Raw genomic sequence first — 17,576 nt, 5'->3', positions numbered from 1 at the left:
AAATAAATAAATAAATAAATAAATAAATAAATAAAAATAAAGTGACAATAATACAGAGGATGACGAACTGAAGTCTGGTAAGGGAATCAAACAAAGCTTTCCCAAACAAGTATAATTTAACATGGATTTTAAAAGATGAATTGGAGGCAAAAAGTTGGGAAGGAATGCTCCAAATATGTGAATAATCATGAACAAAAGCTGGAAGGAATACTTCTACAGTGGAAGACCCAGAGCAGGCCCAGTAGCGCTGGAGTGGAAGTGACTGAGGGAGGCATAAGATAAAGCACAAAGCCTCATCATACACTCCATGCTTATGAGTTGGAGTCCATGTGGCAGATAACCAGGACTCAAATGCAATAATACTAGAACTAGATACTATCCAATAATAATAATACTAGAAAGCAAGGTTGTGAATGTTCAGTTGGTTTGCATGGAGCCTGCCTGGAGTGGTCTATATCAGAGGTAATAAGCCATAATGGTTAAAAGCCCAAGCAGGCTCTGTCTGAACCCACAACCCAGGCTCAAATACCAGACCTGTAATTTTCTACTTCTGAAGCCTAGAAAAAAAATTATTTAACTTTTTTATTCTTCACCTCTAAAAAAAAAAAGGGCAATAAAGGTATCTATGTTAGAGAACTGTCGTGAAGATAAATGTGTTAATACATTAGTACATACAAAGTGCTTCAAAAAACCCCTGGCACATAGCATTAAACATTAGCTATTACTGGTGTCATTAACAAATGTATTTCTCCTTCCCACTAGAGAAGCAATATGATACAATAATCTTAGAATAGAAGCCCAAATGCCTGAGTGCTGTCAGTCCTTATGGTCACCAAACGGGTGACTTTGGACTTTCTCAATTTCTCATTGCCCAATTGTAAAAAGACTACATGATCACAAACCTCAGATTTTTTTTTTTTTTTTTTTTTTCCAGTAACTGCTCCAGAATTCAGCAGGTTGAAATATGACTACTATGACTCAGGTTTTTTTTATGATTATAGATTTTTTTCAGCAGCATATATTGGACTGATATTTAGCCAAATGACAATGTTTTCCCTTTCATGTTTATTTATTGCCTGTGTTTGAGTTCAAGGAAGAAAAAAATCAAAATGTGATTATTAATATGAAATTAATACAGCCCAAAGGAAAGTTCTCATTTTCAAAAGAAAATGTACAGTTACCAATTTTTCTTACTGATGATTACACAAAAACAGTTATGAGGCTTTCTTCATTTCTGAAGGAATATTACCATGAGACTCTCACCATATCAGCACTGGTATGGCAATGGCTAGAGGGATGAGTAAGAAATGGGTGGAGGTGGCAGTAATAAAGGAATATATTATCACTAATATTATTTACAGTTGTCAGCACATGCTCTCAAAAGCAGACTGTCATCTAGTCAATCTTACTGTTTTTAAATTCCGTGGGAGACACAGCAGCTCCCACTGCCCCCTATTTTATTATGCCATTGCATTTCAGTACAGGAAATCAATTATTTTATTGTAAGAAAATCCTAAGTGAAAAAAGACAGGAGGCAATTTTAAAAATATTATAAAATATATAATCTCAAATATAACACATATGAATATTCTAGTTCAGGGATTTATATAAGATATTAAAATACATACAGATACACTTGTGTATACATGTATTTCTCTATTTATTTAATTGGTAAGAAAATTTCTAACATTTGTAGCAGTGATTATCTCTACTGGGAGATTACGATTGCCTTTTCTTAACCCTTTCTGGAATTTTTCCATATTGCCTATAAGGAATATATGTACCCTAATAATAAAAAATAAACCTTCGACTGGGCGCGGTGGCTCACACCTTTAATCCCAGCACTTTGGGAGTCCAAGGTGGACGGATCATGAGGTCAGGAGTTTGAGACCAGCCTGACCAACATGGTGAAACCCTGTCTCTACTAAAAATACAAAAATTAGCAAGGCATGGTGGCGTGTGCCTGTAATCCCAGCTACTCAGGAGGCTGAGGCAGGAAAATCGCTTGAACCTGGGAGGCAGAGGTTGCAGTGAGCTGAGATCATGCCACTGCACTCCAGGCTGGGCAACAAAGCGAGACTCCTTCTCGGGAAAAAAAAAAGACACGTTCTATATATACATTTGTTGCCTTGGTGAAACATATTTGCTAATAAATATTTTGGAGGTATTTTATCTGTATCATGTATTTGCTACTTTAAAATTTCAATAATTGTCTGTATAATCCTGATACTTAAAGAGTAAACAGGTGGGAAAAAATCCAGACCCTATATAATACATAGATCATTCGGGTAATGCCCATAAACACACATGATTTTACCTATATATTTCCAATGAATCTTTTACCATATCCCTCAAATATCAGACTTTAAATCACTTGAAGTGGGTTATTCTCCCCATCTGTATGAATTAACAGAGTGCCTTGCACATAGCTGGGACTCAATAAGCATATGTAGACTTAAACTGTATATAGATAGTTAAAACTTTTTTGTACAGAAATACATTTTATTAGCTTAAATCAGATAATTAAGACATCTTAAAAATAGCTTTAAAAAAAAAAGGCACTGTCCTTAAGATACAGAATTAAGTAGTTATATTTACATTCTATTCTAGTAAGAAATTGAAGATATATTTTCCCCTGGAAAAGACATTTTGTTAGCTATTGAACGTCAGCTTCAGCCTATTGTCAGTTTGTTGCTGACCATTATCCCAATGCCTGTTACAACCTGTCTTATATTATTCTCTATGTATTAACTAACCAAAACGCAATATTAATATGTCCAAAATCAGATTTAACAACATCACTGTCACTAAAAAACATCTCATGACTTTCCACTATTCACTTTCACAAGGTTTGATCAAAGGGCCTTCACAATTTGGCCTTAGTCAACCTCTCTCAACAACTCTGCCTTCCTTTTTTTCCACCCTACTCTACTTCTCTCACACTCCCCCATTGTCTGAAAATGCCCAGCTCTCCACCATTCATCTCCTACTTATCAAAACTATCCATCCAAATGGCCTGTTAAAAAAAGGGACCTCCTACGTGACCCCTTCCCAGTTTATCCTTCTGTGTCTTCCACTCACCTGATCCAGCATAAAGGAATTGCGAAATAATTGCCTGTAAAAGGTTGTTTGAAAAGACTATGTGTTGGGAGGTTCTGCTTCCCAGCAGGGTAGATAATCTCCCGTTTTATTAGGTCCTGGGAGAGCATCTAATCAGTCATGTTCTTATCTCATACTCTCTATTTACCTACTCCTTTGCATCTGAATCTTATCCAAGTTACTTACAACTAGGTCATCGGGGTCAGGACTATTCTCCAAGTCAGTCACTATTTGGGTTCCAATGTGAACCCTCATCTAGAGATACTTAGACATGTGTGTCGCCAGATGTCAGTGGCTGGGGTTACAGATCAATAATCCAAAGGCTATGGTGAAGTGGTAACTTAAAAGGCTCCTTAACTCAGTCTCTATGCCTGCTTCCTGCTCACAACTTTGGGACCTCTGACACCAACCTCAAATGACAACGCCATCACTAGAACTGCTCAGGCAAAAAATGTTGAAGTCATCTTGCATTGTTCAACCTATTTCACATCCCATGTTTCACTACCTTCAAAATATACCTAAAAACTAGCCATTGCTGCCACCATCTGACCATCTAAGATACCATCATCCCACACCTGAATTATTTTAGTAATATCTGATATGCTCATTCTTAGTCCCCTACAGTCAATTTTCAATATTACAGCCAGAAGTATCCTGTTAAAATATAGCCGGTTTAAAACTGATGTCCCTCTTTTGCACAAAATTCTCCTGTAGATTCCTAACTTACAGGAATCATTCCTTAAAATGGCCAGTGGGATCCCCAAGATCTACCCTCCATGTTTCCTCTCTGACTCATCTTCTACTCCTCTCCTCTTTGCTGTCAGGTCCAATAACTGGCTTCTGCTCTTCTTCTAAAAAACAAGAAAGCTTCCCCTATGTCTCCTGTGTTCTGTCCACAAATATATGCAAGGCTTATTCCTTCTTTACTCAAATCTTGGCTCAAATGTCACTTTTTTAAGGCCTACTCCAAGCACCCTATTTAAAATTGCAAGCTACCTTCCACCACCACTAGTAGCTCCCTTTACTCAAACATATTTGTGTTTTGCTTCTTCCTGCTAGCACTCCTTATTTATTAGTTGATTATTTCCATTTGTAGGTAAACTTCATTCAAGGGCAGGCAGGGTTTCTTTGGTACTTTATTCACCTATGTATTCTCAGAACTTAGAATAGTATCTGATACATCACTGGCACTAAAAAATAACTGTTAAATGAATAAATGGCCTGCAATACCTTTAACCTATAAGGCTGGCCAAAGACTTCCTGATTCCCCTCATAACTGAACCCAGCAGAAGCCAAAGGACAACTTCACTACCTGATTCTCCTTTTCTTCCTGCTTCAAATTTACCTTACATTTGAACTCAGAAGCATTTCTTTTCAGTGTCTCCTGGCCTGGTCTGCACTCTAGGTACTATCACCTCATCTACTTATCATAAACTTTTGTCAGCTCCAACTGAGTTACTTCTGACTTCTAATAACAACCACATGATACTTTTTACCTGACTCATTTAGAAATCAACGCTTCCACATCTACACCCACTGATCTCAATCTTAGACCCTCTCAACCAGGTCTTTGAAGACCTCTGATTAGGAATATGTAATCAATACCACTTTCAGGTTATGATCATTTTGGTTTCATTCTGCTTCATTACCACTGACCAACCTACCACATGAACCCAGTATTTTTCATCAGAAAACTGTGGATGATAAAAGGACACATTTCACAAGGTTGCTATGAAGGTCAGCTTAAGATAATGCATGCAGAGTGCTTAGCGCAGTGCCTAACATGTCAGTGCTCAATACATGTTACCTGATACGGTTACTAAATTACATAATATAAATTCATTACTCAAAATAAGATGTGAGTTCCAGTCCTTAGGATAAAAGCCGCCCAATTTTTTCAAGATAATTTGAAGAGTGACTAGTTAAAGATATCAATAATTGATATAAAAATATATGCCACATGATGGATCTGTAGCAACTGTAAGAGAGCAGGCAGAATCCTTAAAATGCAAAATGTCAGTGTGTCAAAGTGTCAGCTCTCATCATCTCAGAAAGGCTCCCATGGCAAACCTTCATGACTTTTTACATCTCATTGAGAGGACAGACAAGCAAAGTAATATCCCCTTATTTTCATGAAACTTAACTTTTGATAAGATGCCTCAATGTGTACCTAAGGTCCTAAGCTTATCACCTCTATAACAAATGCCTAAAGAATGCCTTCAGTCGGGTCAAGTTATCTCTTCTTCCATGTTCCTTTCATTCCCTATTGGAATACCACCTGCCCTTTCTCCTTTGCAGAGTTATTTTTGTGGCTTAGCCCTGAAGACATTTGAGTGTGTAAAACTGCTAATTTCTACCCCTCTGGAATTTAGGTGTTTAGGCATTAGGAACTCTCAGTATTTTATGATAAGGTTTTATGATGACAATTAACTTTGCCATTCCAACAAACTACTAAAGGAGTATCATCAGAAAATATTACATATTTCAATAAGTAACTGTTTGGTTTTTATTTTAAACCAGAGACAGAAAAGAATGAGTAAACATAAACAATCACAAAAAATAAACATTCTACTTCAGAGATCCCCAAATATATAGAACTGCATTCTGTACTGTGGTCAGTAACACTACCTCAAAGCTCAGAGAAGGACTAAACACGCCATGTGCAGTCCCTACAAAAATTGTTTCTCACGGCTTATTTTTACATTAAAAAAGAGAGAGAGAGAATTTAAAAGTACTAAAAAGTAATAGCTGAGTAAAGAAAATAGTCTCAAAAACATTTCTCGTAATCAGATAAATTATATGCGCTCCGGCAGGGTGCGGCGGCTCATGCCTGTAATTCGAGCAATTTGGGAGGCCGAGGCGGGTGGATCACCTGAGGTCAGGAGACCAGCCTGGCCAATGTGGTGAAACCCTGTCTCTACTGAAAATACAAAAATGAGTCGGACGTGGTGATTGGTGCCTATAATTCCAGATACTCAGGAGGCTGAGGCAGGAGAATCGCTTGAACCTGGGGGGACAGAGGTTGCAGTGAGCCGAGATCGTGACATTTCACTCCAGCCTGGGCAAAAGAGCAAAACTCTGTCTCCAAAAAAAAAAAAAAAATAAAAAAAAAATATATATACATATATGTATATATATATATGCACTCCTAAATAACTCGCATTTTAAATTATTTCTTTCCAACTATTAATAGAGGTATAGGTTAGTATTAGCAACACCAAGACTCTGATAAACTTACTGACACCCATAAGTAACTGTATTTTTTGTTTTAAAGCCAAATTCTTTTCTCAGTTGTCAATTTTAAATGAAAGTCTCTTAAAAATACAAGTCACTGATGATCCTTAGACTTTACCTGATAATATACAACAGAGTAAAATATCTGAAATTCCTAAGTTACTGATGGCTTTGGTGTGCAACCAAGTTGGAAATCTCATATAACAATTTCATTTTCATCTTTTCATACTTTTTTAATTTTTTGCTTCAACAACTATAAAACAGATATGGAATGTGTTGTCTCTGTATAGCACCAGGAGCTTGTTAAAGACACAGTACTGCCATACAGACACAGTACTGCCATACAGACACAGCAATCGTTGGCAGGATGAAGTCAGCGCAATTTTAACCAGATCTCTTTTTCTTTCTCTCTCCCTCCCTCCTCTCCTGTCTTTCCCACCTTCTTTTCTCTCCCTTTCTTCCACCTTCCCTCTTCCCTCTCTTTCCCTCCATCTCTTCTTCCCTCTCTCTCCCTCCTTCTCCTCTCATGCCCTCTCTCACACATACACACTCAAACATAAATATATATTAACATGTCATACATTTTATTCACAGAAGAAATGTTCAACTTAATGTTCCAGGATAGTAATGTCATTAAATTTAACTAAGCAAAATATATTTCCAAGAAGAAACCAATTTTGACTCAAATTCAAAGAACGACAAAATTCACAGTGAGAGTTGGGATAGGGATAGGGTAGAGAGGAAATTCTTAATAAAAATTAGGAACATCAGGACAGATCATTCTAGTCTAATGAAGGCACAGATAAACATATAAATATCACTTAGCTGGGCAGGACATGGTTGCAAAGGGATGCAGATGGAAGTAACATATCACCAGAGAATAAAAATCATTTCTATCACGAACTAATTCAGCAAGAAGTATAACATATCAAAATAATCTTAAGTTGGTAAGCAATATTGGAGATTTGGTTAGGAACACCAGATTTTAAAAATATGAAAACATTTTTGCTTCATATCTTTCCCTAAATAAATGAAGATACTTGAGGAGGTACAACGACTTGTTTAATGCCACACTAGTTAGAGTCCTGGTGACAAAGTCTCTAGTCCAGTTCTGCTTTTATAATATCAGCTTATTCCCAGAAGATTCCCCATCACCTGTTCATCTTCCTCTTTGCATCTGTGGGGTCAACTGATGGTTAATATTTCTCTATATTACTAATAACTCCTAAGGCCATAATAGACACACCCAGGAGCAGTGACTCAGTGAGGAACCAAGCCCTGAACTCAGGTAACATGGTACAGAGCACATTAGGAATTACTCTGCCCTAATTCTCACTAGACTTTTGCTTATGTGTCTTGATTCCATATTTCGCAAGAGTAAGATTCACATCTCACAAAAAAAGCTAGCCTAGAATTAGGAAACAGAGATGCAAATAACATTGTGGTTAAACATTCAGATATTCAAGACTCTCAGAAGATATAACTTTGTAAATACGTACCACTGAGTAGCCAGGAAAAAAAAATACTTTAATGAAAGATGACTTTTTTAAGTAATTAGAGGGGATGTTTTCATAAGAGGAGTTCACAGTAATTAGGAATATGTGCATATATCATCTTGGGAACACTTCTTGACAGACAAATAATTACCTGGGAAAAGTCTGAGTAGACACTATCAGACTTCACGAAGTTGACCCAAATGTAATTACGTCAATCACAAAGTAAAAAACAGTGTTTTAAAAAAAGAACCAGTAAATTAAAATATGTCCCTTTAGGGCACAAGTAGGATATTATCTACAATTGAATTTTCCCAAAGGAAAGTTCTCAAACAAAGTAAGCAAACAGACAAAAGAAAGAAAGAAAACAAAAAACAAACAAAAATCTCTAATCAATTTCTAAGTGACAATTAGCAAAATAAAATTAAAAGTAAAAAAGTATAGATTTTGAAATACTATAAAGATCACATTCTGCTTATAAAAGAAAATGATGACGAGATCATTTAACTATATAACTTAAGCTAGAAATGAGAGCATATAAATTACTGAAATTCAAAAACAAAAACAAAATGTTTCACCTCTTTCCAGTAAAGACAGTTGAGACTGAGAATCATTTTTAATTCCTTTCACAAGAGTCTGGAAGCTTAACTTGGTGCTTATAATCAGACTTCAAATGCTTGGGCCTTTAAGCAGATAACTTATATTCTTTTCATTAGTTGAAGATTTTTCCATAAAATGGCATTATTTTCAGAAGTACCTTATCTCAATTGCAAACACAAAAGTGAAAATGGATTTAAATCTTTATCTGAGATCTTTTCCTGGGTTCTGTTTTGCTGGTGTCTAGTCCTACTGGTTTGGCTTATCTGTAGAGTTTTACAATGTTTATTACCAAAAGACTCTCCCTGAGATATTTGGAAGCAAAAAAAAAAGAAACTTTAACCATTAAAATATACATTATCCAAAAACTTTATGGAAAAAAAGGTCATCCCTTTACAATGCCATGACAATTCATTGAGTTACCAATAAAGACAAATTATCCTCTGAAAAAAATTCAAAAACAGAAAGCTTATCCTGATGACTATTAGGCTTCCATTGATTCTGAAAGATAATAAATAAAAGCAAGACATCTGTTGAGTAAATGATAGTCATGAAAACCACATTTAATCTTTAAAAAGCAATGTGTTCTGGTAAGCTTTTATTTCAAAGTATTTGTTCTTTTAAAAATTCTTCACAGGACAATGTCCAGTTATAAGCTAAATAATCTTAATTTCTTTAAAATGGGGTCAATAACTTTTTTTCCCAGAGTACTTAATCCTTCAAAAATCTTTAAGTAGATATGGTGACATATGAAGAATCTTCCACAATAATTGAGAAATACATATTCCATGCAAAGATAGCCAATTAGACTTCAATATTTATTGCATCCGGGTAGAAACTAGCATATTCCCTAACACCTTAAAAAATTACAGCTGGGTGTGGTGGCTCATGCCTGTAATCCCAGCACTTTGGGAGCCTCAGGTGGGAGGATTACTTGAGTTCAGGAGTTTGAGATCAGCCTGGATAACATAGGGAAACCTTGTCTCTGTGTTAAAAACAAAAAATCAAAACAACACACACACACACACACACACACACACACACACACACACACACCATGTTCACCAAATTGAAGTCATCTGTTATAATTTATATTTGATTGGCAGTATACTCAGTTTACAAGATCAAATAATTCTCTTACTTTGAATTCAGCTTAGATACAGCTATACAAGTAGAAAAAAAGACACAATTCTCTTTCTTATTTTTATGCCACATTGATTTGATTTTATGAAAGAGAAGCACACATTACTGTTTTATAGTATGGACTTCAATTTCTTCAGCTCACTAATTCAAGTGGGAGTTCTCAATGGACGGTGACCGGGTAGAAGATATTACTTTTAGAGGCTTATTAAATACATAGCTGCCACATTAGAAAGAAAAATACATCAGAAGATCATGACTGATATTCAGTTCCCAGTGAGTGCTAGCCCAAAAACTTACAATATCTCCTGAATTAACAGTTTGTGTCATAATAATGCAATGTCCCAAAGGAAACTAGCTATCATGCAGGATGACACATGCATTACTACTAAGTTACCACAATAAGAATCTTCTTCTTCACTGATGTATTTTCAAAAATGGATTTCAATTATCTGTTAACACTGTGCTTCAAAAGCATATCATGTCCCCAAATAAAATTAGCAAACATTAATACTTGACATTTATTATTTTGCCATTAGAAAGACTCATATATATCCTCAAATTTTGTACTGTTGCCTTACAAAATACAGCTGTATAATTTGTTCAGATAGTACTGTTAAAAAAAAAATTATTGGTTCAATTCAGAAAATTGAATGACAGTTCAATTTATTCAATAAAAGTTTGGTCACTTACAGTGAGCCTGATTCTATAGCTAATTTTTAACAACTAGAATGGATTAGTACTTTATTTAATATAATACTGTTAAAGGAGTTAATACAGCTAAAAAGACAGGTTATTTGAACTCAAAAGGTTTAGGGAAAAAATTACCCCATTTTTGCAAAGCTTGCATTTGACATTAGCTTCAGAACACTGTGTCTCCCTACGTGATTGTTAGCCTTTTAGTTGCCTGTCTTGCAAACTGCCATGTCACTGAGGAATTCAAGGGTCTTATATTGATGTACTTCATAAAAGCATGCTTTTGCAAGCATTTCTGTGCTTATTGGCATAGAAGAAAGCAATGTCATGCATGTGTGCTCCTAAGGTCCTTTTTAGATCTAAATATCTGTATCAAATAGTCATAACTAAAAAATGTACACTTTATAATTAAAATTATAACTTTTGCCTATCCTTTTTTTTTTTTTTTTTTTTTTTTGTGAGACAGGATCTCACTCTGACAGCCCAGGTTAGAGTGCAGTGGTGCAGTCTCGGTTCACTGCAACCTCCACCTCCCAGGTTCAAGCAATTCTCGTGTCTCAGCCTCCTGAGTAACTGGGACTACAAGCACCCATCACCACATCCGGTTTATTTTTGTTTGTTTGTTTGTTTGTTTTTGTAGAGATGGGGTTTCACTATGTTGGCCACGTTGGCCTCAAACTCCTGACCTCAAGTGATTCACACGTCTCAGCCTCCCAAAGTGCTCGGATTATAGGCGTGAGCCACCATGCCCGGCCTTGCCCATACATTTTTAAAACTCTAGATTGAGCTTGGTGAATATAATTTTTTTATAGTCTCCAAAGTGCCTACCATGGTGCTGAGTAGATAGAAAACTCTTAATAACTTTTGCTGCTTGATTAAAGAGTTCTACAGTTTTACCCAAGCTCTAAAATAAGATCTGTGAGTTGTATAAGACAATATAAATATTTGATAAAGAACACCAAAGCCTTAAAATGCTAAATATCTCAGAATCTTACTTTAGAATTTTACATTATTATGTTGATTTTATACTGTTTCCACACAACTCAGGAAAATAGATGAGAACATGTATGGTTTATTTAACTGCATAAACCACATCCAGAGCAAGAATTGGCATTCAGTCCTGTTAAGAACAAAGAAAATTCACCATATCCACCAACTACTTCCTTTCAGGGAAGAAGAAAAATTTAAGTGTTTTAAAATTGTGAGGTCAAGTCATCTTATTCCCAGTCAACATACCTCAGTCTTCTGGGAGACGAGATCTCTTCAGTACATTAGAAAGACAGGAAATCTCTTTCTTTAGCAAAGACCTAATGCCACTTTCTTGGAAATGAAGAGAAGAGATCTCTTCAGTACATTAGAAAGAAAAGGAAATTCTTTAGCAAAGACCTAATGCCACTTTCTTGGAAATATGCAAGATATAAGAAATACAGCCTTCCTGTGTATCATTGGTACATTTCCTAAAAATAAAAGACATGGCGTATACATATAGAGATTCTTTTGTTAACATACATATTTGTGTTATTATTCTCTGTACTTTTCTATGTTTCAAATTTTCATTTCAAAATAGAAATGTTATTACCTTTCTTGCTTCTTTTATCATCTTCCGAATGGTTTCCTTTATCGTAAGTAGATGTGCTCTTGGTGGATGAAAAAGGAGATCTATATGGGTGCCCCCTAGCAGCCCAGGCATCACATATGGCCAGCCTAAGTCAAGATTTGGAGCTTCCACATCAGACTCAACAGGCCAGTAGGTCCCTGAAGATGAGGTATCATCACAGGAATCATCAGTACCATGTGCTGTGCTTTGTGCAACTTTCTGGACATTTTTCAAAATATAATTAATTTCTTCCTCAGCAAGAAAGTCTGAAACTCGTTCCTGGACAAGAAATTCTTGGTACGCTTCTAACCCATGTTCAATCAGAATATCAATGGCTACTCGATACCATTCCTTGTAGTGAGGCTCAATGTAGTTGTCAGATTTACACTCATCATTCAATGAGGAAAGCATTGATGAGGTCTCCATGCTTGCAAGTGTTTGGCTATGGCACTTTCAAATGTCCATTCATGCAGTGGTGAGAAGTATCTGGTATTGGAAAAGAAGAAAATCAAGATCAAGTTAAAATTCTGCAATAGAATGTTTTATGATACATATCAACTGTTATTTTTTCATTTATACATTTCCATTACCAGAAGTTCAAAATGACAAATATTTCAAATTCAAAATGACATTAACAGCACCACAATTCACACATCTATCACAAATAAGCTAAATAATTTCCCTTACAGATTGCTGTTAGATTTTCCTTTTCCAAGGTATCTCAATTTAAATTAAAAGAGAATTAGAAAACAATCAATGCCTACCCAGTCATTAATGTCTCTACTGAGTACCTGTCATGCATACAGTAATATGCTAGATGTAATGTTAAAAGCACAAAACACTGGTCTTTCAGGAATTTATTAATTAGTTGAGGCGGCAAATTGTACACACAAAATGTTAGTTACCACTTTGAAGAAAGACATACATTGCTAAGGGCCAAAATGAGTAACACCTATATTCAGTGCTTTAAGAATAAAAGCAAGGAGAGATCAATATGGAACAAATGAGTTATGAACAGCCATGAGCAAGAGATGGGCTTCAGCTGGACCCAGAGCAATGAGTAAGAATCTGATCAGGTGGCAAGAAGAAATATTTCCATCCCATACAAGTAAAAAAACATAAGCAAAAGCACAGAAGAGATACGAGAGTTTGGTACATTCACTAATCATGAAGGAAGAAAAAAATTTAAAGGAAAAAAAACCTGGCATGCTGGAAAACAGGTTCCTTTTACTAGGAGTAAGAGATAAAATTGAATAGACAAGATAAAGCCAAGAATGGAAGGACACAAATTTTTGTGATTCAACAAAACTTCTGTTTTAAACAATTCTGGCAGTAGCAGGGGACTGGAGAAGAGACAGGTAGCTAGGAAAGTGTTTCAGTGTTCAAAAACCCAGTGAGGAAGTAGACAGAGTATTCCAGAGATGGTCTGAAGCAAGGAGCCTTGCGATTCAGTGACTTGACAGAGTATACAGGATGAAATTTAAGACATGAAAGATAATTCAGTAATTTCTCTTATGAGTCAAAATCTGCCTATCCAGGCTCACATTCCATCTCTCATAATGCCAACAGAATGCTCTTCATTCAGTCATTCAGTCACTACTCCACACTGTGTGAGATACTGGAATGGGCTATCTCAATCAGATGATGGACTTTCCAGTCTTTTGAAGTCATAATCTCCATTGTGTGGATTCAAGGTACAGCTTTATGATGTGCTACAAGCATTAAAAAGCTGACTTGATGAGATACATGTCAGTAATCCTGCCTTAATTTTAAATTTTATATTTTCCACTTGACTCAGTCTTCAGTCTCAGGCCTACCAAAATTCAAATCTTATTTGGGAGGGTAGCTCAGAGAACCATTACCATTGAGTAACTCCTTAGCTCAAAATATGGAACAGGAGTCATAAGCTAATCATACAGAGCAGTCCTGAAGAATGGACAACAGAGCAATAAATTTGGCTGGGGAACAAGGATCAGAAAAGATCCAGCAACTAACATAGAACTGAGAAGCATGGAAGACAAAGGGTGCCATTCTAGTGGAGACCATCCTGTTCCCATCGCTGAGCTCAGAAGTTTTACAAAGAAAGTCTAACAGTACAGAAAGCCCAAAGATTAAATATGATACAGGAATAAAAATAGAACATGTTCTCTTCTGTCTTTTGGAAAGCCCTCAGTTTGAGTCATAATTTGATCCAAGCTCAGACAACTAGAACTATACCTGGATCCTAGGCTCCACAATGCAGCATCTGAATTTTGGGGATGGCAGCATCTGAATTCTGGGGATGGCAGTCTTCCTGCCCTAATAGTATTATGGTGAAGTTTTGCAAAAACATTATCTTCTCCAAGAGAAAAGGAAGAACATCTATCTTGTCTGCTAGTACAAAAGCTATCGACTGAGGAAATAAAATTTCTTTTGTTACCTAATTAAAATTAATCTATTGACATGTATGGGGATACATCCTGAGACTTTCATAAATTTCTCAATCATTCTAGGATATGTCATATTTTTCCCAATCACATTTCAATCAAGTTCAGTGGTTCTCAAAAGGGAAGATTTGTCCCTCATGTGACAACATCTGGAGACATTTTTAAATAGAATCACTTGTGAGGAGGAGGGCTACTAGCATCTAATGATTAGAGAACCAGGATGCTGCTAAACATACTACAATGCATGAGACAGCCATCCATATTAAGAAATAATCCCGCCCAAAATGTCAACAGTGCCAAGGTTGACAAATCTTCATAAAGTTGCTCACTTCATATTTATGATATCACACCATGAATTAATAACTTTCAACATTCACTGAAGTTCTCTTTTGCACATAATGCTCATCTTTATTAAAAAAAAAAAAATAATAAGATTTACATTCACTTGAAAGACTCAATCCTTATGCTTACAGTTTCCTAAGGTTTAATGAGGTACAGTTTTCACTTGAAAATTCCAGCAATGAAGGAACAAGTATCTGGTGATTACATGATAAATCACATCTGTAATTTATAATTCTTAAGTCATAGGTAACTACTAGTTGTTCATAAACAATCAAAGTTTCCTGACAACTTATTCATTTAATTTTTAAAATGTAACTTTTGAATTCCTATATATGTGATGTTAAACACCTGTTACCTATTTGGAAGTTAAAATGCATAAAGTACTTTTAAAATACTACTTATTTCTGAGCTATACCTATGCAAATAAATACTTTGCAACTGTAAAAAATTCTTTCTGGAACTGTGTAAACTCTGAAATCATAGACCTCAAAAGGACCATGAAAACCAAATAAAACCATGAAGACAGATAAATTAATCTGAAGAAAAAAATGGAAATAAGAAGTGAAACTTATTTATAATTAATTACAGTTATAGGACTAATCAATAGCCAGATACCACACAGAAAACTATATTACACAAAAAATACAACAGAATGAACAATGAGGTACAATATTATGTACAAGACTTACGATTACTACTAAATATACTTGATATTGTTCTGGTAGAGAGGCTATGTTCTAGCCAATGTCCAGAGATATTTATCACAAGAGCTATTTGCATGGAATACTTGTGAAGGAACCATCTATAAACAAATTTTATCAGAGAACTACAAGGTAATGGCACTTGCATAGTGAGTATTGCAATAAAATATCACCTGTATTTAGTTATAGACTTAATAAAGTACTCTTAACAGCTCAATCCCTGAAAATTTGGAGGGCTTTATTTGAGGACAGAATTAATTAGGTGTGCCTTTAAATATATATGTAAAAAATAAGGCATTATTTTATTAATAACTATTAAAAGCTCCTAGGAAGTACCTTCTTTTATCATATACAGTAGAGTTAATGAGCAGAGGAAAAAAAAAAAAAGATATCACTATGCCATGTAAGCTGAGCAGACCATTAGGCTTATCTAACAGTTAAATGACTCATTCCAGAAAAAAAAAAGTGGCCTTACAAATCCATGCCTCAAAATAAATTAAAAATTGCATTTGATATTGAGCTTTAGGGTCATTTGTAGCAAGTAGAAATTCCATTGAAATTCTATAAATACAAAGGATATACAATAAGTCATAAAAATTGATTTCAATTCATGGGCTGCTCTGGAAAAACAGTTTGGCAGTTTCATTTATAAAATGATACATGCAACTAACATACAATGCAACAACTGCACTTCGGTGATTTATCCAAGAAAAATTGAAACTTATCCTGTACACAAATATTTATAGCAGCTCTATTCATAACAGCCTGACAATGGAAACAACCCAAACGTCTTTCAACAGGTGAATATTAAACTATGGTACATCCATACTGTGGAATACTACTTGGTAGTAAAATAAGTGGCCTACTGATACATGCAACAACCTGGATGAATCTCCAGAGAATTATGCTGAATGAAAAAACACCAATCTCCCAAGTATATATGCTGAATAATTTCATTTGTTTAGATGCTGCACTCTTAAAATGACAGTGGGAGAGGTAGATGTGGCTATAAAAAGGCAATCAGAGGAATTTTTGTAGTTATAGAAATATTCTGTATCTTGACAGTATCAATATCAGCATACTGGTTAGATACAGTATTATAGTTTTGCAAGACAGCAACACTGAGGGAAACTGGATAAAGGATACAAGGAATCTCTCTGGATTATTGCCCTCAACTGTATGTGAAACCACAATTATCTCAAAATAAAAAGTTTAATGAAAAAAATCTTACTGATGAGCAATGTCATGAGCCTTAGATAGAAAAAAAAAAAAAACTATAGCACACAAGATAATTGTTCATCTGTAAGGTCAAATTGCCAAGTTAAAATTCTGCCTCATCAATTACTATGAAGCTATTGAACAAGTTACACATGTCCACAAGCCTCAGTTGGGGCAGATGTAAAGAGAAGAATAACAACAGTTTTTATCTCCTTGGGTTATTCTAAGGAATAAATAAGGTAATGCACTTCAACCTTATTATGATGATGATGATATTTTACATGTTCACAATCTGCTACAGTATAATTACTACAAATATGTAATAAATTTGATAAGAGATTTTAAGATTTGAAAAGAGATTTTTTTCATACCATTGGCAATATCGTACAATTTGTAACTATTTAATCATCTGCAGTATAAAACAACCAAACCCAGTCTCAGTTTGTTCCTGGTTTCTGATGTGAGAGAATTCATTGAAAAGGCTTCTGATCTAATAGGTCAGTGGGAAAATGTTCCAAAGAGAAATTACAACTTTCTTTTTTGTTTTGTTTTGTTTTGTTTTGTTTTGTTTTGCTTTGTTTTATATACTTTAAGTTCTAGGGTACATGTGTATAACGTGCAGGTTTGTTACATATGTATACTTGTGCCATGTTGGTGTGCTGCACCCATCAACTCATCAGCACCCATCAACTCGTCATTTACATCAGGTATAACTCCCAATGCAATCCCTCCCCCTCCCCCCTCCCCATGATAGGCCTCGGTGTGTGATGTTCCCCTTCCCATGTCCAAGTGATCTCATTGTTCAGTTCCCACCTATGAGTGAGAACATGCGGTGTTTGGTTTTCTGTTCTTGCGATAGTTTGCTGAGAATGATGGTTTCCAGCTGCATCCATGTCCCTACAAAGGACACAAACTCATCCTTTTTTATGGCTGCATAGTATTCCATGGTGTATATGTGCCACATTTTCTTAATCCAGTCTGTCACAGATGGACATTTGGGTTGATTCCAAGTCTTTGCTATTGTGAATAGTGC

General features: G+C 35.4%; 1 protein-coding gene across 1 annotated transcript in view; it reads right to left on the bottom strand.

Moving 5' to 3' along the window:
• SACK1B (scaffolding CK1 anchoring protein B) overlaps window positions 1–17,576 on the bottom strand; it is a 103,451-nt gene that overhangs the window by 64,504 nt on the left and 21,371 nt on the right. The window contains exon 2 of the mRNA XM_017852926.1: window positions 11,839–12,342. Coding sequence (XP_017708415.1) covers window positions 11,839–12,282 — 444 coding nt within the window. The 5' untranslated portion in view covers window positions 12,283–12,342. The remainder of the gene's footprint in view (window positions 1–11,838; window positions 12,343–17,576) is intronic.

The sequence above is a fragment of the Rhinopithecus bieti genome, unplaced genomic scaffold (genome assembly GCF_001698545.2).
Source record: "Rhinopithecus bieti isolate Rb0 unplaced genomic scaffold, ASM169854v2 scaffold_35860, whole genome shotgun sequence".
Classification (NCBI taxonomy): Eukaryota; Metazoa; Chordata; class Mammalia; order Primates; family Cercopithecidae; genus Rhinopithecus; species Rhinopithecus bieti.
This window is presented reverse-complemented; position numbering and strand designations above follow the sequence as displayed.